Below are 27,141 nucleotides of genomic sequence, written 5' to 3' on the forward strand. Positions count from 1 at the left end.
GAAAAAAACATACCCAATTTCAGAAAAAGACTCTCTGACAGTTAAAACACACATATGCGTGCGCTGAAGCCAGAGGTGTATTTTATTTACACCAAAAACACATTCTGAAGGGAAAAAGACCTCCATAAAACCCATCGAACTGGCCTCTTCTTTTCTCCAGTTACCCACATCCCTTAGGAATAGCTAAGGACGGCTTACCTCTGCATGCACAGCAATTATATTCACCAATGCTTCTTTTAAGTAGTTTCTGACACCTGAAATCAGATGGGGGAGGGAAAGGCATTTAGTGGAGACACGAGTGTGGGCGCTGCTGTGGCTGCCCCTGCCCCACACCTTCCAGGAGAGACGGAGGGGCAGCACTGGCCCAGGGCGCCTGAGAGCCAAATGGCCCGAGGGCTACGTTTGGTCAAGTTATTTTAAAAAAAGGTTAAATTAATTAGGAGTTTTCTTTCATTGTTTTTCCATTTCTGTCATTGTTCTGTTCTCTGTAATTGCTGATCAGTCTGTCAAAAGTGAAATTTAAAACTGCCCTTCAGTTTCTTCATACACATATTCTTCATATGTACACACACACACACACACGCACACACACACACCCCACCCCCGCCAGACAAAACCCAGAGGACAGAAGGAGGATATTTACCAAAGTTTATGAAACATATGCTAAACATCTACTATAGCATCTTACTTCCAAATAAAAGTCGAATTATTATGCAGAATGACTATTTTGATCTTAAAAAAATTAGTTCTGGGTGAAACTTCTGAAAAAGACACACTCCAACCTGATTCTGTAAAGCAAGTTAGAGACTGGACAAACCCACGACTTCAGGATGGCACGGCTGCCCTCCAGGGCGGACGCACACGAGAGGGCAGAGCGCAGTCTGCAGGCAGCGGGCATGGGTTCAGTCCAGCCTCCTCTCTACAAGCAGTGACCTGTGGCAGGAAGACAGGGACCCAGCTTCGCCTTCTATCGACAAGAGTGTGAGAACGCACCCGTGTGGGGCTGCAGTGAGGGGGTCCTGGCGTTCACAGGGCTCCTTAAGAGCTCCTTCGCTATTTTGCAAGAAAAAAAATATAAAAACAAAATGCTGCTTTATTGTAACTCCAAAACAATAGCTTTCACTTGGAGTGGAATTAATATCTCAGGATTCCTTCTAGAATTAATTGCACAAACTGACAATTCCTTCCCTACAAAACAGAAAATCCTACTGTATTGCAAAATCATGATGATGTTGAGGAGGATCTTCTCCCATAATGTCGTCCAAGCTACTGATTATTCAGGGAAGTTGAACTGCAATCACCTTGTTGACGTGGCATTTGCAGATTCTCAATACACAGCCAGCTTCTGGTTCTGCCATGTACCCTGGTGTGTAAGGAGGCACACGGCTTTTCTTCTGAGGAGCCAACCTCATAAATATTTCTTGGGGATATGGAGGTGCAGGCGTTTTTAATTCTATTTTGCTGACGGAGTAACTGAGAAAACTGGTTGAAGAATAATGAAATACAATCCAGAAACAGGTCGATTCTTCCTGAGAGAAAGGACAGCTGCAGAGTAACAAGTCTTCATATCAGCGAAGGCGGAACACATGACTTGTGCCGACGACCAGGAAAGCTTTCTGCCCGCAAGAGGAGGGCTGTCCCCCAGGGCCCCAGGCTGGGCATGAGGCAGGCCACAAGCACGGGGCCCATAGGCCTCAGCCGCCATGCTCGGGTGAACTCCGTGACCACTGAACTCAGGTCTCGAGTCTTTAAACTGCAACAGTGTGGAGGGCTGGCTCACGCATGTACAGAGAGAAAACGCAGTTACTAGAAGTTCGGCCCGACACTGGGCCAGTGAGGGTCTAAGCCAGAGGAGGGGCTCCCACGGCCTCTGTCTCCATGAAACCGGGGTCCTGTCAGTGTTGCTGGGACCAGCACCAGGAGTTGGGCCCAGCCACGTGCCTGGAACATGAGGGCAGCTGTGAGCTCCTCAGGTTCTTCAAGGGAACAGAGACGAGTGGGGCCAGAGAGCTGCCTGAGAAGCAGAAAATCGAACTTAGGACGAAGCAAGCTGAGGTCACGTGTGGGCGACCGCTCGCCCTGGGCTCGATGCCCACGCTGCCCCAGAGAAGGCGGCTCCTGGCAAGAGCACGGGTCTAGGCGCAGCCATTAAGCCCCCCCAGGAAGAGGTAAATCTAACTCACTAATCCAACCCCGAACACACAGCTGTGGAGGTAAGAATAAGAGTGCAGGTGCTTCTAAGAGTCAGGACCATGTTTGCGTTGATAGAAAATTTGAAAAAGCAATCGAGCTTCCCGTTTTATGTGGCTACAGGGTAACACGCTGGGAGGAGCATAGCGCCTCAGCCTTGCACAAGTAAGAACACTTTATCTTTCCTGGAGACTTTCCTTTGATGAATAGAAAGAATGAAATAATTACCCTCCTCCCAAACAACTCTTTCAAGGAGTAACACTGGAGGGACTTCCCTGGTGGTGCAGTGGTTAAGACTCTGTGCTCCCAATGCAGGAGTCCCGCGTTCGATCCCTGGTCAGGGAACTAGATCCCACATGCATGCCACAACTAAGGAACCTGCAAGCCACAACTAAGGAGCCCGCCTGCCGCAACTAAGACCCGGTGCAACTAAATAAATATTAGGAAAAGAAAAGGGGGGGTAATGTTGGAAACAGAGAAGGGAAAAGCTGTGGTCCTGGGATGAGAGGACATACAGCTGCTCCTGAACCATCACACGTCACATCAGGAGGGGGGGCAGGGGGCCCACAGTCCCATGAGGAGGGGGCAGGGGGCAGCGGCAGATCTGAAAGAGCAGGCGGCCCCAGGGAGCTCGCGAGACATGATCACAAACTCCGGAGCAACACACGTGCTGGTGTGGTAACAATAAAAACTTAAAAACACAAAAATCAATCATTGACAGCCTCCCTCCAAACAGCTAATCGTTGTGCTGAAACTGGTTAGCGCTAAGGGAATGGATTCATTCACCCAGCGTGAATCTGCTGGTTCGACTACATGCCAGGCACGCGTCGGAGGTGCTTGGGCACTGGGTCCTCCAGGCAGAATGTGCGTAAATCCCCAAAGTGCTAGTTCCCGAGTTTCACCCCAAGGTGCTGGGTGCTCATATTTGTGTCCAAGGGGCAGGGAGAAGTAATGCCAGGTGCCCACATGGAAGGGTTGTGTGCTGTAGAAACGATCGCTGTTCTCCGACAGACGCTAACCCGTGAACCATTTCCTTGCTGTCCCTGTTCTGTGACGGTCCTGAAAGGTGAGGGGTGGTGTGCGGGGGTGGGGAGGTGGAGGCCATCGGGGCACTGGGCTGGGGCCTAGACGCCTCGTGTCCGGGGACTGAGGTCTGAAGGCCACAAGCATGCAACAGATGAGACCACTGAGGTCTTCTGAGGTTGGAATCTCAATTCCTCCCTCTGAGGAGAGACACAAGGCCAAGTCGCCCTGCTCGTGGCCCTGCTTCCCAGGCCCTGCTCTGAACCTCGCAGGGACCACACTGACACTTTCGGGTGTGTTTCTAAAGCCTGAATGCAGATTTGCTCCTTGGGTTTAACTGCCTGTTGAGTTTCCTGCTTTGAAATGTTACTCCAAATCCAACTGTAGGAGGATGTAGGCTCTTTCAAACCTGCAGCACAAGAGGCCTGGCACAGTGGAGGCACCAGAGGGCACCCCCGCTTGGGGGAAGCTCCAAGAAGAGCTGCAGGCACGTTTTGTCATCCGCATGGCTGAGGCCTCAGGGGGCAGCCGGGGAAGCTGGGGATGCGTCCGCAGGGGCTGTGGTCAGACGCCCGGAGTGGGATCAGGAGAGGATTTTGGTTACAGTTTTCAAAGGCTCCACGACACTGACGAAGGGACCATCCTTAGTGAACTTCAGTGATACATGCTCTCTCCCCACTGCATTTATCTGTATGCTTTTACTATTATGAACATTAATGGTTAATGACGACTTTCAAGTTCATCAAGGTGACAGAAGGGACACTCAGTGTAAAGTCAGAAGACTCGGGGTCTAAGTTCTGGCTCACCTACATACAAATGATGCGGCCGTAAGATAAAAGTCAGTTCACCCTCTAGACAACTGCCTACTTTGCACAAGGTAGAAATGACAACATCTGCTTTGCTAACAAATCTGTGATGAAAATGTGATGTGTGTTTATTCCCTTCTCCTTCAAACATCTGCTGGGCACGGCCAGTGGGGTGCACCCCCGTGAGCCGAACAGGCGAGACCCTCCCTCCCCACTGAAGAGCACGCACGCACGCACCCTGGGGTCAGGACTCCAGAGAAGGCTGCCTATTTCAGGTACCATTTCTTACGACATAAACAAAAAGTCAGCTAGAAGCCATGACCACTAGAAAATATACACTGATTTCTCTTTCTGAAACACACGGTGCAGAATCTGGACAATGCATCTGGTCTCGCCTTGAAGAAAACAAAGACAGTCTTTCTGAAACAATTTTTCAGGATCCATTTGAAAAATACAACTTAAATAAAGAAGGTATAGCAGGACAGAATATTGCTGAGGCTCAATACATTTGTTTTTAAAATACGATTTTTCTAGCTGCATCCTAAAGCAAAAAGCTTGCTCCAAATAATACAACACTCAACACTTACTAAACGCTCACTGTGCCAGATACCTAGGAAGACGCTTGGCTTATTAGAACGTATGAACACTCGGCAAATGTGCTGGCTTCAGCTTCGGCTTCAACAGCAGCAGGTCATAAATGCTGACTTGACGGGACTAGCTGGCAACGTGAGCATGTGCACAGGAAGAATAAAGCAAACGGACAAGAGCTACTTTACTGTGATGCAGTAGTTAAGTGTTTGTAGAAAGGTTCCTCCCGCACAGCTTCCCATGTTATTTAGACACAGAATGAGAGCAGCTTCTAAGTATTTACAATATTATCTCCTTGACGCTCTGAACGTGAAATTAGAATGTGTCATGATATTTGACCAAAAAGTGCCCCTAACCACATAGCATCAGTCCAGGCCGTCACTGAGCAGTTCACCCAGTGGCCCAGGTGGGAATTCTCCACGGAGAAGGCAGAGCCCAGACCTTCTGGGCAAGAGCCTCTGGGCCCCTCGCAGGGTGGGCTTCTCGTAAGGGGGCCTGGACCTCAGAACATCTTTGCCAGCAATGGTCTTGTTTTTCATAAAACTCTATTTGTCAGTTACTTGTTTTAATCAAATAGAGAGGACACTTAATTTTGGAATAACTAGTAAAATTTTTATTGAGTGCCTATTAATATTACATGCCAGACTCTATTCCATGTGCTGGGGACACGGAGTGACCTCAAGAACAAACCCACAAAACACAAAGGCCCCCTCCTCACAGGGCTTACACACCACTGGGGACACACCCAGATTGGAAAACGTGGCCACCTTCCACAGGAGAGAGCCTCACTTCATCTCTGAAATAGCCCCCAGAAAGCAAGTGCCTGAAACAAAACTGTTTGGCAGCAACAGAACAGAGGGCTTCTGTCTGATGAGAACCCTCAGCACTGTTTGTGGAGAAATGCTCCCCGACAGGTGGAAAGGAAGCAGCGCTCCTATGTGCCAGTCCCAGCTACAGCCTGTAACAGGTGATGCACAGGGGGGCACGGAATGACGTGGATTTAAACCCTGGCTGGAAAACCAGTTAATTCACTGAAACTTCAGGTTTTCCTTGAAGTATGGGAAAATGCTCATTCAATTAAAAAGTGTTACACAGGCAGATTTGAGTCTTCTTATAAGTTTGGCAAACCACTAGGCAGACCTCTCTAGAGAATGGCCACATTAAAGAACAGAACAGTGAACAATTTTGAATTGATCAAGCCTACATTCTTAATTTAATTTGAAAAAATTAATTGCTCATTGTAAGGAATTAAGATACAGAAGCGTAAGTTTCCTAATAACAAATACAAGTCCAATAAGCTTTCCCTTTATCCTTCTCCCTAGTTTGGTGTGTATTCTTCCAGATGTTTTCCAACGAATATAAATTTTTTCCCTAAAAAATGAGATTACCGTACACATTCTTTTCTTGAAACTTACTTGCTTCCTTCCATGATGTACCACACACACTCTTCCATGCCAGTGTGCACACACTGACCTTACAGTTTTCAATGGCTGCCTGGTATTCTACAGCACAGATCTGCCATAAGGTATTTATCTTCTTATTTATCTGATTTATTTGTTTTATTTTTCACTTTATTTATTCATAACTTACTCTCCTACTACTCGACAGTCCTGTTGCCTTTCAGTATTGACCGTCATAAATAACGACACAACCATATCAGACCTTGTATTCTCGTAGAATAACTGACTTAAGACACCTTGTAGAAGTGGAACTGCTGAGTCAAAGGTTTTGGGTTTTGACTGGTTCTGTCAACCTGTCATTGAAAAGGCTATTCAAGATTAAACTCCTGCATCTTCATGCCTTTTTACTTTCTTAACTTGGATTCTCTAATTACTATAATTAATAATAACCATAATACATGCTCCTCAACTCTGATGATGACAAAACTTTCCATTAAAACACTAGAAGAAAAATTCAAGCGAAATGCAAAGGTCAAAGGAAATTTACTGTGTTGCACAAGACTTATACTCAATCTGACTGTATAAAGAGTATCTGAGAAAGAGCTGGACAGAAAGACAGTGCATGTACAGAAAACACCGGTACCCCCCTGACCTGTACCAGGAACACAAGCTTTCCTCTGAAGCATTTCCTGTCACATCCTCCAAACACAGACTGGTCTCTAGGTGCCCTGCCTCATGTTGTTTTGAAACACGATAGTCAGTAATAAAAGCAATCTAACTCTGGAAACTCTGGAGATACTACCTACTTTATAAACCACATTTCCTGTTTTTAACCCTTATGCCCTAAATCAGCTACCAGTCCTAGTCTACAGATAAAAATAGATTGCAAAATACTATAAATATCCCACAGTGTACTATTTTTTTGGTCAAACTGAAACACTACATGAAAGAACTTTGGGGTATTTTTTTTTTCAAGTAAATATCTATTCAATTACAGTGTGAAAATACATTATTGAAATTACTGCCTATTAAAAAAAAAGGCAACCAGAATGGTATCAATACTGTTGGACAGATTAAAAAGGCCTGAACATTCTGCAACAAAATCAGCTTTTGTTGGAACAGAGAACGGGCTTTTAGGTCCAAGTCTTTATGTTTTAGTTCGCGCTTTCTTAAATTAATGACCTTTTCTAAATTGATAAATGTCTTCTGAAATGTAGAGGATTTTTAAATGAATACCTGGGGTGGAAAGGACACCCTTCACGTGTAGTATATGAACGAATGACATGGCCTGTACAGTTTTCTGTTTTCTTTCTCAGAATCCTTTTATTTTTTTGCTTTAATTATCTCCTAGCTTTTAAATATGAATAAGAAAACTTTTCCCTATGAAGACAAAACAAAATATCACCAGCAGTGAAAATAACAGTAAAATTATTTCATAGCTTATTTTTTCCATTTGTAAGAAAGGATTTATACTCGTAAGAGTTTAGCCTTCATAAATTTCAGAGACAAGGAGCTTTGAAGGGTCCAATATGGGTAAGGGAATCACAACCTCTCCCACTTCAAAGTTAAAGTCTGATGTGTAAAACTACATGAATTATGTAGTCTATGAATTATACTAACCTAAAATATTACAGAACACTTTATACATTTAGCATGAAATATCAGTTTCAACACTGATACACTGAATTTTAGACTTAAAGGTATAAAAATTTGATTTAACATAAATCAAATTCCTTTGTTTCAATTTCTTCTTTTGGCAGAGAAAAATTGTTTTCATTAGAAGGCAACTTCAGTTAGAAAAGTGAAAGTGACAAGAAAGTAGAACTCATTCTACGTATGCAAATGTGTTTCACACTGTGAGGTGTTACAGTTGTATATAATACTTCATAAAGGTCTGTGGTACTGATAGCTTCAAATTTCAAAATCTCTAGGAGTATTTTTTTTCCCCCAAGAATGACTTCAGTGGAATCAAACTTAATAAATGCTTATGAGAGAAGCCAGGCCGAAGAACGTGGCTCAGGAGCCCGACAGCTTGGTTCAGGATTGCGGCCCCACTACTTGGCCCGTGGCCGTGGATGCACAGGCGCGTGGCCACTGCAGGTGGCTCGGCCCGAGCGGCCCCGCCTCTGACGCTGGAGCCATCAAGGTGGAGCAGAGCACCGAGTCCTGGTCTCAGTACAGGGCTCCACCCACAGTGTGAGAAGTGAAATCCAATTAGGGTAAGTTTCTGCCATTGAACCAAAGAAAAGACCTTGGAGTCAAAAACAGTGGAGTTGGAATAAAGTGGAAGGCAGAAAAAAACATGAAAGCCAAGAGTTAACTTGGATTTTAGTCTTCATTTACACAATAATGGGTCTTTTAAGTCAGCATTTGGAGAAGCCTAATTGTGAGGGAGGGACCCACAGGCCTGGTCTGCACCTGCACCGGGAGGCCGGAGACGTCAGGAGACGTCAGCTTCCACCCCTGGGCGAGCCCGGCTCCCAGACTCCCGCAGGGATGCCTGCAAAGCCACAGGGGGCTCCCTTCATTGACAGGATGTTGCTTCTCTGACCCCAGAGCAAAATCTTCACTCCAACATCTCAGATCCACATAATTTTTTCTCTTGAAAATTTTACTGACAATTACTTAGCTGCTCTTCCATCTTCACTGCCAAAGCTGCTGTTATCACTCTACTGGATTCGTTGCTTAGGGCCCGGTAACAGGTTTGTGCAGATTCCTTATCCTAAAATGAATGCAACCCTTTATTCTTCCCAGTATCTTTATCATTCATGACTATAAATCTCACAAGTCTGCCATGCTTTGAGATGATCCCGAATCAGCCACTGCTGGTCCAGGGAAAGGCAGGCCGGACATGCCCCGGCCTCCTGCCAGCCTCTGCCGGTCTCTGCAGCCGGGGAGCCTGGGAGGCTGGGGTGGGTGGGCCGTGCTTGGGAGAGAGGAAGACGCACCTCAGACAGAGGAAGGCGGAAAGCGCTTTCTAATCTAACTATTTACAAACGGTAGGACATACAAAGTTACACGGTACTGTTGCCCCTCTGGTCTGACCCATTTCCTCACCCCCCGCACCTCTCCAGTCAGAAGACAAAGTTAGACTCTGGAGACAGAACTGGGCTGAAGACACAGCTGTACTGCTCTGAACAAGCCACAGACTTTTCTTACTCTCCAAGTTTAAAAAATCTGCCCAATAGGGAAAATACTGTCTTAGGCCAATGGGGTTGTGGGGAGGTGGGTCACTCAGGTGTCTCAGCTCTCAGAGGCCCCCCTCAGCACAGGGCAGAGAGAGCAGAAACCACGCGGCCCTCGGGCCCCGGCCTCCACAGGGCATGCCTGTCCTCCGCGGGCAGTGCAGGACCACCCCTCCTGGTGAGGAAAAGGGGACTCTGATGAACAGTGCATCACAGTCAATTTTTTTAAGCTTTACATTTAACCACACAAAAAGCATTTCTGAATTGAAATCAACGAGTTAAAGGTCTGAGTCTGAGCTGGCTTTCAGAGCTGAGAAAGTACAAAGCGCCGCACAAAGATGTGAGTTTGGAAGAGGTGTCAAGTGGCCATACTTGCTAATCATGACGTTCTGCTGTCGAGGTTTTTAAGTCTGCCAACGGGAGTTCTCTCTTTTCAAAGTAAGTAGAACTCACACGTAGGGAAGCATGTAACTCCTGTGTACGATGTGATGCTGCGCGTGCCCCGCACACACAGGTAACCAGCATCCCGAGGGAGATGCAGCAGGCCCTCCTGCGCTCCGCCCCTGTCGCGCCCATACCCGGCAGCTCGCCACTACCTGACCTCCACTTCCCCTGGGCAAGGTGCTGGCTTTCACACAGGCAGAGGGATGAACTTCCACAGGAGGAGCACAGTTTGCGGCTCCCCTCAAGGTTATGGCCTGGTTTTGTGTGGGAGGGTCTCCCTGCCACACAGACCTTGACTGGACGAGGACATCAAGCTCATGCACCCACCCCACTGGCTGGCGGGCCGGCGGGCAGGCTCTGGAGCCGCTTCCAGCCTTCGGCTACCTCAGGCAGAGCTGCAGTGGAGGCTGCTGTCTGCAGAAACACCCACCACAGCGCCCTGGGGTGGGGCTGGGTCCCTGCCAAGGGGCCTGGTTGCCCCCGCGGCTCCGCCAGTCTTCCCGCCAGTCTTCTCGTGCGGAGAGGAGAGCAGGGCCCTGAGCGCCACCACACACCCCGCCGTCCACAGCAGTTTACGTGCCGTCTTGCTGGACAGTGGCCCACGTATCCCAAAGCAGCACGTGCTCTAGTTTAAAGAAAGGGTTTCCACGCCTATTTTCCTTAGCATAAGATGAAAAAGCCACAGCACAAAGGAAAAAAAGAGAGAAAAGTCCAAGAATGTACACCAATTTCTCCTTCATTAATACAACCCGAGCGTGCAGCGCAGGCGTGTTCACTCCTTTGACTTCCGTCACATCTGAAGCCTCTGAAGGTGTCTTTGTGACTTCGTAAGGCCTATCATCACACTCCTTCAGTACACAGACCTGCTCAGACCGACACGCGTTCCACGTGTCATCCTGAAGTCCTTACTACCGTAATCAGAGGCCATCACACCATCTGCAATCAGAAATGACAGCAACTGCAAAAATGAAAAACGCGTTTTCAAATATGTCATGTTCATGAATCTACCTTGGTTGTCACTCAAACAGTTTGATTATTAGTATGAGATATTAACAGAAAATTGAAGTAAACTGATCCAAAAGAAAACTCACATCCCAAGTAAACTTCCTGCACAACGTGAAGATTTTATTCGCATCACCTTTCATTTGCTCCTAGGGACAGGAACTGCTTTGCTGATGTCTTCCTCCCGTCACCTAACACCTAGCCTCAAACCGTCCCACCATTGGCCTGTTTACACGGTGGAGAGATGGGGGGTTTGCCCGATTAATCCCCTCACTGATAAACAAGACAGAGAGACAAGTCCCAGTTTTGTCAACCAAGCGTCCTCGGCTTCAGGGGAGGGAAGCAGGTCTCTGAGCCCCTCCAGGCCTGTGGGTCTCCTTTCTACTGTGGACTCCCAGGAAACATTTGAGACATTATTGTTTTAAAAACACACACTCACAAGTTTCGCACCGGAATGTGCAGAATAACAGCCATCAAAGTGGCTGTTGTTAAGCTGCACTCCAAGTGGTTAGGGGTGGTTGGCCTTTGCTGCTTGTTATCAAGGGAAGATGGTTACGGACGTTTTTGCCTGGTGTTGGGAGAGACACAGACAGGGACGTCATTTCTAGCCCCGGCTGGACAGGCTAGAGGAAGTGAAGCGTCCCGAGGCTGCTCTATGGTTTAGTTTTCTCACGGAGCCCAAAAGGTGTGCATCCTCCTCTCTTGGACGAGAGCAAGCCTGGCAGGTTCTGGGTGCGCGGTACGGTCAGGCCGTGACGCTCCCCGGCACACAGGGCCTGGGCCAGGCCGTAAGGGTCTGTCTGGCGGAGGAATCCCTTAGATTCTGTTAACCACTGACTAATATATCAAAGCACTTTTTTGTTAAGAAGTCGAAATACAACATTTGGAATCATATGAACCTCAGCTTTCTATTGTGATAAATAATGTTTTAAGTAACTGGGAAAGTGAACACTTGCCACCATTTTCAGGTTAAAGCAACAATTTGGAGTTGTCTGCTCACTATGCTACCAATGCACCCCATCTATCCAAACACTAAAACCCGCAGCTAACGCCGAGAGCAGAGGCATTCAAGTTAATCAGTGTTCTGCAGCCATCTTCTGTACTAGAACTAGGGGAATATGAGCCATGTCTTTGGTTCTGAGGAGGAATCAGGGTGGAGACTAACGTAGCTACAACATCTAGGCTAAACTCACAAAAATGACGGCCCAATGCCCTGTCGGTCGAGCTGTCAGTGTCCCCAGCGTGGGGCCGGTGTGCTTGCTGGCTGGGCTGTGGCCAAACGGAGGGGCCGGCACAGCTGTCAGCTCACTGTGCCAGGGCACCGGGCCTCCACTGGCTCTCAGGTCGTGCCCCGAGTCGGAGACCAGAACAAAGGCAGACCCTCCAGCGCCCTTTAAAACTCCTCACACAGAACTGTCTGAAGACAAACACTTGTAAGTTCAGAGTGAGCATTAACCTCAAAGGTAGCCAAGGTCACAGGGAATAAAATAGCTGGGATGAAGAAAGCAATGCCAAAATGGTAGGATACATATGAGTATCCATTACTTTGCTGTTTCCCACAGCACACACAGTTGTGAAGTGTGTAAACGAGTTTTAGAAGAAGACTCTTAGGTCATAATTAGACAAAATCAGGTGAAGTGAGGAAAAAAAATCCCTAACACTGTCCATAGGACATATACTCGTAATTACAGAACATCCACGCAGCCTTCCTAAGGCCTCACTAGCCAGAGGGGACACAGCCCGCCACGAGCCGATGGGCAGGAACATGATGTTAAGCAACAGGCCAGCTGGTGCGACCTGAAGGGAAGCGGCGGCACCACTGGGACACAGGGCCACCAGGACACAGGGCCACCAGGACACAGGACCACCAGGTAATGTGGTGCTTGTCTAATCATGGACAAGCAACGGACTTTTGGGTGCGACTTAACGAGAGTGAGAGGGATGACAAAAAAGCCAGGGGGCCCCTAGGAAGGACAGAGACATAGTGTGGAAAGAGCAGAAGAAAGTTAAGAGAGAGGAAGTTTTTCCATATTTCATATCATTTCATTCCCATCCAATGGCTGGTTCCACATCTGGGAGGAGAAGGCACACACTGGGTGGGACAACTGGACCACAGAAAGCAGGGAAGACCCGGGGCCCATGGTGGGGGGCATTCCCAGCCAGAGAGGGAACAGCTTGATTATTAAAAAACAGTGACTATGACAATGAATTGAAACTCATGAAATATGCTCAAGGTATGAATTAATGAAGATAATTAAAAAAACACCTTGTTCATCACCTTTAATAAAAAAAAAACACAAGGGAACCAACTTACTCTGAAAACTCTAAATAAAGAGAAAAATCAAACATTTATCCTGCCTTTCCTACATGAACTGTACTTCAAAGTAACTAAATAGTTGATGAAATTTTTTACTTTTTAATTTCGTGCTCCAGCTACCAATCATTAGTTTGCAATCTCTAAGGAAACAACAGATCATGGCAACAATTACCCATGGCGCTAAAACCATTAGATGACAAGTTTATGACAAAATTTTAAAGGGTGGAGCAAGCTGGTAACACTTGAATCCAGTTTTCAATCTTAATATCACAAACATGGAGACAATCAAACGTGATGGACCTGCTGGTGGCAGAAAACAAATTAAAACAAAATTGAACCTGAAACTGATAAAGCTTCTTTATTAACCACAAGTTCATAGGAAACACAAGGGACAGAGGAACATGTGAAATGACACCATGAGGAAACAATAAGAAAAATCCAGAAAGTGAGAATATCTATAAGAACCACCTGATTTAGTCAACAAATAAGCTGAAGAGGGGGCCCTAGAGAAAGAAAAAAGAAAAAAACTTAAGAGACACAGCAAGTAAAAGCAACACATAGACCTTGACAGAATCCTGATCCGAGCAAACGATCTAAAATAAAGCTCTTCTGAGAATTCTGGACACTGACTGGATATTTGCTAAAATTAATGAATTATTATTTGTTTCCAGATCTGATAATGGTACTGAGGTTATGTTTTTAAAGAAATCAGTCCTTATCTGATCTGTGTGTAGATGAAATGACCCTTCATCTGGAGGAGGGGGCAGAAGACTGGCCCTGCTGAAGCTGCCACGAGGTCAGGAGCTGCGCTTCCCTGCTCTATTGTGATAAATGTCTAGGAATGTCCAAAATAAGTTTAAACAATGGCCTTTGCAAAACAGCACGTTAGTTTACCCTGGTGCCAAACAGCTATCAGTTTCAGACACAATAAAATAAATACTTCAACAGATAAAACATGCAATGAAGAAAGTATGTAGGGCCACAGGTCCTCTCAAGGTGAATACATTTCACACTGAATACCATCAGAGCCAACATTTAGCTTTACTGAAAAATGCTTGGCAGACAAACTGTAACCAAATGTCCGAAGCATTGTATAAATGGTTTCACAGCACTGACACTGATGCATGAAACTGCTTATAAAAAAGGAGAAAATGGCTGGGAAAAAAAGTGAAGTTAAATGATGAAAGTGTGTTTAAAAAAAGATGACTGACTAGGACCATCCTCCTTTGAAAAATGTAACATTGCTTTTCTCTCATAAATAGATGAAATATAAGTTTATTAATATCTACCTGACAGTATATTTTAAATGAAATTAAGAAAAACAGTCCAAGGAATTGATAAAACTACTCCTTCTGAGAAGTTCAGTACCGGGAAAGACTACTGACTTGGATGTCTCTCTTCAAAGGTGGAGTTCACGCGACCGGCATCTGTTTCGATCAGAAGCAGATGCGATAGTTTGCCAAAGTACCCCATGACCAGGGCGCAGGAAACCTGTGGAAGACAGGCACGAGAGGACAGCCGTGTCACTGGGTGTTACCACCTGTGTTCCACATTCGAGAAGAGAAGAGATTTCTAGAGTGTCCAACAAACAGCACCAAGAATGTGATGCTCATAAAGGCGCCCTCAGAATTCTGCAAGCCTCAGTCTTCAGAATAATTCTGGAAAGGTGAAATGACATTCAGAGACCTTTGGTGTTAGGATTTTTTCATTTTACACATAGATATAAAATTTTACAATATTCTAATTATTTCTGAATGGGTAGTCCACACGTTATTTTTGGTAACCGTTTTCTTATGTACTCAACCAAAGTTCTCTTCTTTAACATTAGCTGAATTAAGAGACAATTCAATGCGACATTCTGTTGAAAATACCTACCAGGGTAAAAACTAAACTGTAAATTAGTATTTTACTTGCTTGAGTAATTTCTGCCGAGGTGTTTCTCATTCACCAACCAACTGATGGACCAAGTCTGTCAGGGAAGGATCTCCCTGTGCTGGGTACCACCAAGGGCTGCAGGCATGGAGGGGGGGTGGCCTGGGGGCCTGGAGACAGTGGGGTGGGGCTGAAGGGGAGCATGGGAGGGAGCGAGGGCCTGAGGGCTGCCCCGCCCCCTCCCGAAACCCGAGGCAGGCTGTGGGCTGCAGAGGGAAAGACGTCTTTGAGTCCCCTCCTTTTCTACAGACCGTCTCTGTAACTGACCCTTGAACTGCTGGCTGCGGTATTTTATTTGCAATAGGAATTAATATTTAGATTCTGAAGTAATTCTGCTTCCTTGTTTACTAATGGGACAAAACAAGTTTTTTGTTTGCTGAAATCAGCTCCTACCTCTTGTCCGCACACCCAGAGCCAGCCACCTCTTGCTGGAAGTTCACGTCTGGTGCTTTAAAGGAGAACGGCGTCTCCCTGCCCTTCTGGTTTGAGTGGGGCTTCCCAGAGGGAGGGACAGCCTTCGTCCACCTCTGGCAGGGTCAGCAGTGCATGGGGGTTTGTCCCCTGCTTCTTTGCTACCCCTGCCTGTGGGAGGTGGCGAGCAGGCAGAAGGGCTGCTTCTCGGAGGGGCTGGGCGAGGGGTCTGGGCTCTCACTCTGACCCTCCGGCACCGGCCTTCTCACCTACTGGCTCTTGCGTCTTATTCTTCAGTCGGTTCGAAATTTGGAGAAGAAGACTGTTATTCATCGGGATTCCCCAGGCCCCAAGATTCAGACGGTGTTTTTCTTTCTTTCCCTCTGTGCAGGCGGAGGTAGCGATGGGGCCAGAGTCCCTTCTTTCCCCTCCTCCCTGATACTGGACACGATGACTCATCTATCAGGAGGATCCAGAAAGCAGGATCGCAACAGCCCTGTTCCAGCATTTAGTAAACTCCCCGAGAACTTTCAGAAAAAGATTTTCCCTACGCGTGGTTACAGTTTAACAACTATTGAGATGAATGTTTAAATGGAGGTGCTGATTTGATGAGATAAATGGCAGGCAGCCTGGCCACTACCTCAGAGTTCTTCATGCTAACTAAGTGCGATTAGTTAGAGGTAAGTGCAATTAGCTCACTGAAATACAAGGATCCAATTAAAATCCCAAGAGTATTAGGAGAAAAGTGTTGGGGGAAGAAAACATACAATAACCAATCAAGATACTCTTCGCATGGCAGTGGAAATATATTTTCTTTAGGTAACTGCAGAAACGATGATAACTTAAAAAAAATGAGATGATTAGACGGTCAATGAACAGCACAGAAGCTATTTTTCACATTCCCTCCTCCCCCAATAATGCACTGGATTTTAACTTTAAAGGATAAAAAAAATACCTCAAGGGCTCCAAGATGATATAATTTAAAAAAATAAATGGATATAAAAATCACAAGAGAACAACGGATCTATTTTAGTTTTTTTGCCACCTCATGCTGTGTGATCTTTTTCACCAAAACACCTGCCCTCACACATACCGCCAACCGCCCCATAACAAACACAGAAGCACGCACCACCGGTACAGACGCCAAGGTTATGACGTGGTCTCGGGAGCTGCCCTGGGGGTGCTGGTGCCAGGGCTCCCCCACAGGGCGGGGAGCAGCGCTGGTCCCTCCTGAGTCCCGCCCTGCTCTCCTTGGTGCCACTGGGAGCAGGCCACATGACTTGAGGGGGGACACGGGTGCATCCCAACTCCCCCGGGTCAGAGCCACCATCTCACCTCACACGCAGCACCACCCTCAGCTTCTCTACCACCTTCTAACCTTGGAAGCAGGAACAACTCGGGAAATGTGTAGAGTGCCTCGGATGTTAACAGACTTGATAATACTGGCTGAATTTGTGAATGAAAAGCAAATTCTCTATCTGTCCATGAGAGGAATATTTTCGTACAGACTTTGAGTAGTCTCAGTATTCCAAATACTGGATCTGACACGGGTTCCACGCATCCCACACAAGTAGTCGGCTGACCACGCTAACATCCGGCACTCCACTCACTCACATCACCGATGACATAAATGTCTCCCCTCCTCCCGATAATGTCAATGACTACAATTAATAAAAAGGCCTTTTGAGTTAAAAATCAGTTAAGTACTTTACCTTTATAAAAATGGTTAATTTTAAATTCATTTATTAAGTATCTTTAGGAATGTATGTAAACTTGAATGCCTTTTAGACAGAACACCAATATTTAAGAGAAAATTTTAAGAAAGATTATTTTTCTTATTCAATATGTTTTAAAGATATGAACTTCCATGTGTATTCATAAATGAAGACTAAGACCATTCTCAATTTAGCTAAAACCTATCAAATGCAAATACTCAGAGCTCTTAATAACTGCAGATAAGAATAACGACACAGTCAGTTAAGTGACTCAGAACTAACCAGAATAATCTTTCCTGACACATATACAAATAAAGAGGTGAGAATTTAAATATCCAACTGTCAGGTTAAAAAAAAGCATAGCTATGGGGCTTCCCTGGTGGCGCAGTGGTTGGGAGTCCGCCAGCCGATGCAGGGGACATGGGTTCGTGCCCCGGTCCGGGAAGATCCCACATGCCACGGAGCAGCTGGGCCCGTGAGCCATGGCCGCTGAGCCTGCGCATCCGGAGCCTGTGCTCCGCAACGGGAGAGGCCACAGCGGTGAGAGGCCCGCGTACCGCTAAAAAAATAAATAAATAAAAAGCTTTAACGAATATCTCTTCTTGAATCGTGAAATTAATCAACTGAATTTTTTAAAAAAATCACCACAAACAGTATCAGAAACTAAATTTATTGCTAACTACTGCAATAAACAATCGGTTACCTACATGATTTGTAAAATTCAGTTTTGGATGAAATTTTGGAGATGAAAATTCTAAAGATAATACTAAAGTTGTTAATTGAAATTATTTTGGAAGACTGAAGTCAAACTATTTTGGCTGTTCACCTTACACGAGGTCTCAAAACTTCAGTCATCTTTAAAGAAACTAAAAATCACTATATGACTATGCGAGACTGAAGTTCAGTTGGGGATCACGAAGTCAAAGCTACACCAAGAACAGAACTAAATACAGTTTATAAAAGTGAAACCAAAACCAACAATTTCTAAGAGGCTTCGGAACCAGAGAAATGGTAAATGAATGGCTGACAAAGCAGTGGTGTGTGCGTCTGCTCTGGAAGTTTATCTGAAAGACAGAGCCACAGGCCTCAATGCCACAAGGCCAGCAGAAGCTTAATTTTGTATAAAAAGTGGCCCCGATAATGATGACATCATTTTGTATCCATCGTCACTCACGCGAGGGCTGGGAAGATGGGAAGTGGCAGAGAAAGGACCCCAGGTCCCTTCAAGGCAGGATCTGGACAGTCTGAGTCAGTCACCCACCTGGAGGCAGTGGGACCCAAGACCCTAAGAGCCTGGCACTGCCCTTCCCACACCCTCATCCTCACAAGGATTGAGCCAGACACACCTCAACTGTCCCTGAAGAGCACAGCGATGCTGCACAGAACTGCTCATGTGTCAGGTATCCCTGACATGCATGTTTTAATTCAAATGCAATTGCTCAAGATCTAGGGATGCACAAAGCTTCCACAGGAAGCAAGTGCTAACACGCTCACTTCGGTTAAACAAATATGAACACCCACCGTGTTGTATTTATTAAAAAGTGAACAAGAAGATTAATGGAAACGAGAACATCACGATTTACTTTCCTATCGGAAAAACAACTGAGAAAAATCACTGTGAACCACAGAGCAAGTACTCAGAAGATAAACTGAGGCATGACCTGCACGTCACTGAGGCTGTAACCTGTGAACTCCCACCCTCAGCTCGCAGCACAGGAGCCGGGGGCACAGTGACTGCCCACGTGCAGGACTCAAGAGCAGGCCAGGGAGCGGGGGGGCAGGGAAGCCCCCGGAGGAGGCGTGGGAAGGGCAGAGTCCGAGGAAAGACTAGCAAGCCCAGAGGAAGCCAGCGTCCCGGGGATGCCAGGGTGCAAGGCTAGGCAGGGGAAGGAGACTGAGGGCCGGCCACCAGCAGTGGGACCGCAGAGCCCGCAGGAGGGCCATCTCTCCCAGGGAGAGGGAGCAGCCCGGGAGCACTCTGGTCACGGAGCACAAGAGCGAGCATGTCCACGGACCCAGTCATGGCACAGAGGTGGAGTCGCAGGGGTGCCGGAGATGTCGGGAGGACACGAGAGGACACGGAGCCTCACATGGAATCTCTGAGGAACCACCCAGCCGACTTTCTGAAGCTGGGCTGTAAAGAGGAGTGTGACGGGGCTGTGAGTACAGTTAGGGGGACCAGAGCTTAGGGTTCAGTGCCTGATGTCCTAGCCACCCCTCCCCGACCCTCAGGAGGTCGTAAGTAATTTGTGTCTTAGGATAGTTGAAATTTAGAAGATGGTAGTAAGTATTAAGTGATAATCATAGGCGAGGCACAGGTGTTATAGGCACGCAAATGACTGAAACTGTTTGCAAGGAGTTAAAACATTTAGGATGTGCATGTGTGTGCATATGTACATACGAATGTGCAAGTGTGTGCACACGTGTGTGCACGTGTGCAGGGCCTGCTGTATAACGACTCCTTCATTTGTGAACTGGGGATTGGTTAACTGCACAAGAGCTTGGTGCAGCAGGGCCCATGTGAGGTAATTCATACACGTCTCGGGGGAAGGAGAGAGGCCCCCAAGGGGAAGCAACAGCCAGGCTGGTCTGCAGAGGCTAGGGGCCAAGCACAGAGCACAGCTGATTACTGGGTATTGTTCCCTTGAGGAGAAAATGGAGAGATTTTATTGAAAAACATTCTGCGATCTGACCCTTGGAATTCTGAACCTTTCAGTCACTGCTCTATAAAAAACTTAAATGATGAGAAGTCTGGGAATGTGAAAGGAATCTCCTCACATCTTTGTTTAAAAATTTCTCCAAAACAGGGAAATAAAAAACAGATACAGAAATACATCTATTACGTTCATGTACTGAAGAGTTACAACAGAGATTAAAAGGACCCGAAAACAACCTTGCTCACACAGGGGAACTTCCTGGGAAAGCACTTGAGTGGGAGGGGGCCCCGAGTGGAGCAGGCGCGGACCCGCCGGGAGTGAGGCGGGGGGGGGGGGGGGGCGCAGCGAGGACACGGGCATGGCTCCGTGGGAGCTGCAAGGGGACCCCAGTTACTGAACAAATCTTCACGAGCAGGCGCCACGCACCATGCTGGAGTCTAGACAAGGGAGACATAGAACCCGGGAGGCAAGAGCCTCTGTTTGTGAATTTGCAAATTCGTGATAAACTTTTGTGGTGGCATGTCTCACCTGAACTGATAAGGATCTTGTTATCACTCCTAATCTAATATTCACCTATTTCTCTGCAGGGATCTCTACCGGGGATATAACATAATATGTGGTATGTGCACTGTTACCTTCCTAAAGTCCAAAGATACTGAAACTCCCAGTCATCTAGCCCAAGAGTTTTGAAAAGGATGGTAGATCAAAAGTTCCAGAGGCTATTGAGTTCAAAAGTTCCAGAGGTCTGTTCACGTGGAGTCAGGAACCCAGCTTACACAGAAGGTGCATTTCATCACCCACCTTGGATAACTGACCACTACCCACAACCTCACGGATTTGGCTTTAAGAAGCTCAACCAGCATAAAGGCAGGTGCTGGAACCACATGTACAGCCTTCTCCCTTGTAGATAATTATCTTACACATAAAATACACGTAATTCCCACAGGTTTAATTTAAAACGCCATGCCTACTCTCCACTGGCCGTGTCACCTCTGCAGGGTGGACGGCTGGTGTCCTGATATTTAAGTAGAGGCCTGAGGACAAAAGTACGCATGAGGGAGGATTACCGTCTAAGCAAAGGGAAGGACCTGGGGGAGGATGTGGGAAGTCTGGGCCACAAGAGGCCCAGTGTGCTGGAGGCAGCCGGAGGGGCCGCAGGGGGCGGGTGCCGGACTCAGTGCTGCCTGCTCTGTGGATTTTACCGCGAGTGAGCAGGAAGATGCCGCAAAAATTTTAAGCAAGTTACTGACAGGCTCTGACTTAAACTGTAAAAGGATATATTTGGGATGTGAACTGTACTCCAGTTTGGACACAGAAAAACATGGGTACACAAGAGTCCTGGCATTACAGGAAAAAGATCAATTATGGTCAGCTGTAAGCAGAAGGCTCATATGTCTATAATGATGGTGATTTCAGGAATTAAATACCTGCAGTCACATAAAATATTACTGATTTAATGATTCTGGCTCTTAGCTTAGAATTTTGGCATCACTGTATCGTTACCCCTAATATGAAAAATAACAATAAAAACCAAAGGTATTAAAGAGTAAACAATGTTATCACCATCTAATAAAAGCATCACACAACAGAAATGACAGGTGATCACAACAATTCGTTGAAAGAACGAAGGTAACAACCTGCAAGCAGGTCACTGGTACAGCCACACTCGCCTCAAAGAACCGATGTCTAATATGAACAGAACCATTTCCACATCACGCTACATCGACATAACGATGTTAGTAGGTTGCTTGGCTTTATGTATTCTACAGTACTTCATACAAAGAAACAACTATTTGATCAATCAAAAAGTTTATTTCATTCAACAAGCAATAGTTAGTTCTAAAATATATATTATGAAGTGATTTAAGTGACTTTCATTTGATGTCAAAATGATAATACTGGAACTGTCAGTCATCCTTCTCCAGTTTAATGTTCTTTGCTAAATTATTATAATAATCTTACTCCCATACGTTTTCCTTGTATCTTTCACCTTTTTGGCATCAGTAATTGGGTCTTCCATAGAAGTGACCAAACGGCTTAAGCAAAATTTTTGATGAAGGTTGCAAGGTCATTGCATAAAACTGTCACTCACAGTCTATTATTTCTATGCAGTAAAGAAATATCATAGGAAGCAAGTGTACGTTACTGAGATGATCACACATTATGAGGTGTAATTAATTATTCTCTGGAATTTAAGAATATCTTTAACCATTTTAAGTACTAATAACCCCAAGCTACCAAAAAGTGGGTAAGCTAATAAAAATTTAAATCAACCCCTCAGTAAACATGAAAAAAAAAAGGGAATAAACAGAAAAGCATCTTCAGCCTGTACTGAGAAAAGGAAATCCATATTCACCCCTCTGGATGCATCTGGAGACTTCAGTAACTTCAAACCACCCACCTGTCGGGGGCAGGCAGTCCTTCCAGTCGAAGTAGCCTGCGTAAATTCCAGGTTCTAAGGAGCCAACGATGGGGTCTGCCTTCAATTCAATGTAGTTTTCAAAGAGTCTTTGGTCCAACTCTTTCAGTGAGGCCATGCTAACCTATAAACACAAAGAAGAGTAATTATGAGCTGTCTGCTTGAGGGTGAAGAACAAAGTAAAACAATGTAAATAAATACTTCAGTAGATTTTAACAGTTTTTACCAACTTCTTACAAAAAGGCAAGATTTTTATTTTACTTTCAGTAATAAAGACCACTCTAGTGCAGCTGTGTAACAAGATAAGAATTAGTCCTCTGTATAGACCAGGGGCCGTCTTCACAAGGTCAGCCCACATGAACTAGTTCTTGATGGAAGAGCGGGTCAGTGTCAGCCCCGTGCGTCCATGCCTGGTCTCACCAGCACCCAGGGGCCAAGGACTTGCAGAGGGGGTGGGCCGAGCCCTCAACATGGGAGGAGTGAGAATCTGGGGAGTGCAGGGTCGGGGCTGGCACTAGACTGTACTAGAGGTTGTAGACCATACAATACAGCATGAAAAGATACCAGGAAAAAAGAGCACAACTGTCCTTTCAATGCATACTATAAAGCTATCATAGTATACGTATAATTATAGTAATAATGAACACAATGTAATACTCAGTAAGAGATAGATCATCTCCCTGAAGATAACAGTTAAAACTACAAAGCCTCTGGGAAAAAGAAATTCAGGACACTGGAGCAGGTAAAGATTTTGACAGGATATGAAAGACACTAAACATTTGTAAAAGTAGATAAACCTCATCAATATTTAAAATTTCTACTCAAAGAATATATATCTGACAAAGATATACACAGATTTCTAACATCACTAATAGAAAGGTAAACAACCCAATTAAAAAATGAACAAATGAAATGAACAGTCACTTCTAAAGACGGTACCTGAATATGAACAGCTAAATGCATAAGAAAGATGCTTAACATCACTGTTTATCAGGGAACGCCAACAAAAGCCAGGAGACGGGCTAAAGTAAAACAGAATGTGAAGTGGTAGTGAGCAAGTGGGGCACCCGGACACTCACACGTTGCTGGCTGAGTGTAAAGGATATCCCCACTTGGGAATACTCAGAGGTTCTATCAACTTATTCCATGACCAGCAATTCCACTTCTAGGAATATATGTAAGATAAGAGAGTACAAATGTCCACAGAAAGACTTTTACAGCAGTGCCCACGGCAACTTTATTCATAAAGACCTAAAACTGGAAACAACCCAAAGCCCATTACCAAGAATGAGTAAGCAAAATATGTTACCTAAACTCTGCAATAAAAGAAATAGATCAGTAATAGACACGCAATTTGGCTGAATCTCAGAAATGATTAGGTCTGAGCAAAAGCAGCCAGACACAGGAGACTACAAATTGTATGGCTCCACTTTACATGAAGTTCAAGAAAAGGTGAAACTAACCTGTGCAGACAGAAGTCAGACAGTGGTGAGAGGGGTGCCATGCAGGTGTCCCACTGCATGGGACTTGGCACAAGGAGAACATTTTATATTTTGATCTGGGTGGCGGGTACTGTGCAAAAAGTCACCAATCTAATACACTTAAGATTTATATGTTTTACTGTATATAAGGTATATCTCAATTTAAGAAAAAAGGTTGAAAATGAATGTATGCACAGATAGGTACCAGACAAATGAAACAATGAGAATCAACGATACTCACCTCATAAATTTTTTTGTGAGGATTAGAAATGATAATTTATGAGCCTTGTGTAGCACATCTAAGATACATAATAAATGCTAGCAGCTATGATTATCATTTTTCAAATGCCCTGTTCATACCACCTGAGAAGCACAGATGTCAGCTGAGTTCACCTGACCCTATTATGCAAGGATGGGGTCTGTCTATCACGAACCCACCACCTGAGAGTGATGGATGAAAGTTACATGAAAAAAAACTCTGTTAGGAAGGAAACCACAGTCCAGTAGGGCAGACAGACAAGAAAACATACAAAAGCCAATGTTCACGGAATGTGGCTGATAAGGAAGCAGAGGGAGCAAGAGTGACCAGGGCACTGCTAAGGGGCTGAAAAGCTTCTCAGGGAAGGTGGGGCCGGACGGCTTCCAGGCCAGCCGTCTCTAATGGAAAAGGGGAAAAAAGGGTGCTAATTCAACAGTTATGTAATTAGAAATAGGTGTTCTCACACAGGTTTGAGCTGTGCAGGTCCACGGATATGTGGATTTTTCTCGGTAGTAAATACTACCGTACTGTACGAACCCGCAGACAGGGAGGGTGGATACAGAGGGCTGACTCTAAGTTACACGACTGGGTGGAGGGTCAGCACCCTAACCCCAGTGCATAAGTAGTTCAAGGTCAACTGTAGTTCAACAACCAGTAATAACATGGAGAAATACAGAGCGTGTTAGGAGGCAGCATTTTAGAGGCTTGTGATGATCTACCAGCTCTCTCTTTGGCAGCAACGTGCAGGTCAAGGTGCTCCGATGTCACACGTGGTCACGGGGGGCACGTCCAGGAACAAAACGCAGATGGCGGATGCCCTGCTTCCCTGGTGTCTACACAAGGGTCTGTAGCTCACTCAAAATAGTTAACGAAATGTAAAATCATCTCATTGTTGTGATTTAATGTTTCCAACTTAAATTTTCTGGTTTACTATTTTAAAAACTTTTTGGAAGGAATACTTCTAAAAAAAATAAGTTTCTGAGAAAGAAAAAAACAGCAGGAAAAAAGCCCTGTTATTTTCATTTCAAAGATGGCAGAAAGAGTGCATTTAACTGAGCCAGCTCTACAGAAATAAACTCATCAAACTATAATCAGAATCTCTATGCAACTGAATCTGGATTACTAGTTTCAGTCAAATTAATATATTTTTAATTCTTTACAAACAGATGGCTGGACAGTGAACTGACATTCCTTCATGTTACTGAACCATAACTTGTCAAATGTGGACCAAATAAATGCCAAGTAAATAGTTAATTTTAAAAAATAAACCTTTAATCCCTAGTAGAGGTGGCACTATTAAAACAAAAGAGCAAGCTGTGATAAAGCAGGACATCCTGTCACTCTGACACAGAAGGACCACCTAGGACTTGCTGTCGGGAGCCACTTCCCCTCATCTTCCTTCTGCCGTGGTTCTAACCTGTGACTGATTATGATCTATATATTCCCCAACTGTTCGTTTTCTGTGAATTTTTTATAATCAAGTCAGCCAGCTCACATCCCATTAATCAGGCTTCACCTGACTGCAAAAATCCCTCTCCATTTACTTGACTATAGCCTGCAGCTGACTTGGCCACCTACGCAGAACCATCTGAGGGCCACTGGAAAGCACTTTACCACCACCATCTCCTACACTGGTATAATGTTTCAAAGTGTACTATTCCAGAGTAAGTTAATACTTTTCCCTGACTTAGTAACAAAAACCAAAAATAGTTTCTGGGAATGAAAAACAACTTTAATAAAATGTCAACAGACAGCAAATTTCAGCAAGATTAGACATAACAGAAGCAGCAGTGGATGAGAAGAGAGATCTGAAGAAATATTCCTAACCATTACAGAGTATTTAAAGATGAGGGAAAAAACATGAAAGAAGAAGGTAAGAGACATGGAGAATATAAGGTCTGATATGATCCAACAGGAATTCTTGAAGGGAGAAAAGAGTGAACAGGGGAGAATTTTTTTTTTTTTTTGCAGGCCTCTGACTGTTGTGGTCTCTCCCATTGCGGAGCACAGGCTCCAGACGTGCAGGCTCAGCCCAGCCACTCCACGCCACGTGGGATCTTCCCGGACCGGGGCACGAACCCATGTCCCCTGCATCGGCAGGCGGACTCTCAACCACTGCGCCACCAGGGAAGCCCAGGGGGAGAATTTTTGACGAGGTAATGGCTGAGAATTTTCCAGGACTGCTTAAAAGTATCAATCAGAGTCAAGGCAAAAAGGCAAAAAGGCAAAAAAAAAAAAAAAAAAAAAATCATACCAAGAGACACATCATAGTTGAACTACAGAATGCTAGAGGTGAAGAAAATATCTAAAAAGTAAAAGTAGCCAAAGAGAGACTGTACTACGTCTTTCTCAGTAATGGACAGATTAAAGACCACACAAACAAACAAAAGGAACAGATATGAACAATTCACACTTTGGGTCTAACAGACGCAAACGGAACCTGGTATTCAAAACTGAAGGACAATCTTTTCAAGCAAGGTAGAGTATTTAAGAAAGCTCACCATGTATATCTGCAGAGCAAGTTTCCACAAAGTTAAAAACATGATATTCTGACATCAGAACACTTAAGTCAGAAATCTCTAACAAAGAAAAAACGAACTCCCAATATGGAAACTAGCTGCTCCCTCAACTTGGAAATTTAAAATCACACCTCTACATACTGATGTGTCAAAGGAAAACACACAATTAAAATTGGGAAATACAAACTGAACAATCAGAACACCATGTGTTAGCATGCGGCACACCACTAGAGAGAGGGAAATTCATAGCCTTAAATGTTCATATGAAAAAGGAGAAAGGTTTGGAATCAGTGAGCTGTGTAGACAAAACAATTAAGCTCAGCACCCAAGTTACTGCCTCAGAAAACAAGGATGCGAAGAGAGATCAGTGAAGACAGAGGTTGGCTCTTGAAAAGGTTCTGGCAAAGCTGATCGAAAAAAAGACTAAAATATTAAGCATGCAACATTAAGTATAAAAGGGGGTCATAACTGTAGATGCAGTTGAGATTGCAAGAATATGGAACTATTATAAAACGATTTTATGCCAATACATTTGAAAATTTAGGCAAAATGGACAAAGTCCAAGAAAAACACAGATGACCCAAATTAACAAGAGGAAACGGAAAGCCTGAATGGTTCTTTAACCATTAAAGAAAATGAACCAGTCATTAAAAACTGTCTCACAAAGAAAATACAGCCCCAGAAAGTTTTACCAGAATTCTTCTAAGTATTCAGATAACGAATACTGTAATTCCAACTCTATATAAACTCTCAGAAGAAGAAAAAAGGAGACACTCTAACTTATTTTACAAAT

At 45.0% G+C, this 27,141-nt stretch overlaps 1 protein-coding gene across 10 annotated transcripts in view; it reads right to left on the reverse strand.

Annotated features, from left to right (window-relative positions):
• EXOC2 (exocyst complex component 2) overlaps positions 1 to 27,141 on the reverse strand; it is a 155,924-nt gene that overhangs the window by 12,611 nt on the left and 116,172 nt on the right. For 7 of the 10 annotated variants that reach the window (XM_030760199.2, XM_030760200.2, XM_089918181.1 and 4 more), the window contains 2 exons: positions 22,072 to 22,213; positions 199 to 254 (listed from right to left, as the gene is read on the reverse strand). In XM_030760199.2, coding sequence (XP_030616059.2) covers positions 199 to 254; positions 22,072 to 22,213 — 198 coding nt within the window. The other 3 variants (XM_089918186.1, XM_089918185.1, XM_089918184.1) reach the window with 3 other exon arrangements.

Source organism: Delphinapterus leucas, chromosome 10, assembly GCF_059928025.1.
Source record: "Delphinapterus leucas isolate spDelLeu-1000000601 "Yukka" chromosome 10, BTC_Dleu_Yukka2, whole genome shotgun sequence".
Taxonomy (NCBI): Eukaryota; Metazoa; Chordata; class Mammalia; order Artiodactyla; family Monodontidae; genus Delphinapterus; species Delphinapterus leucas.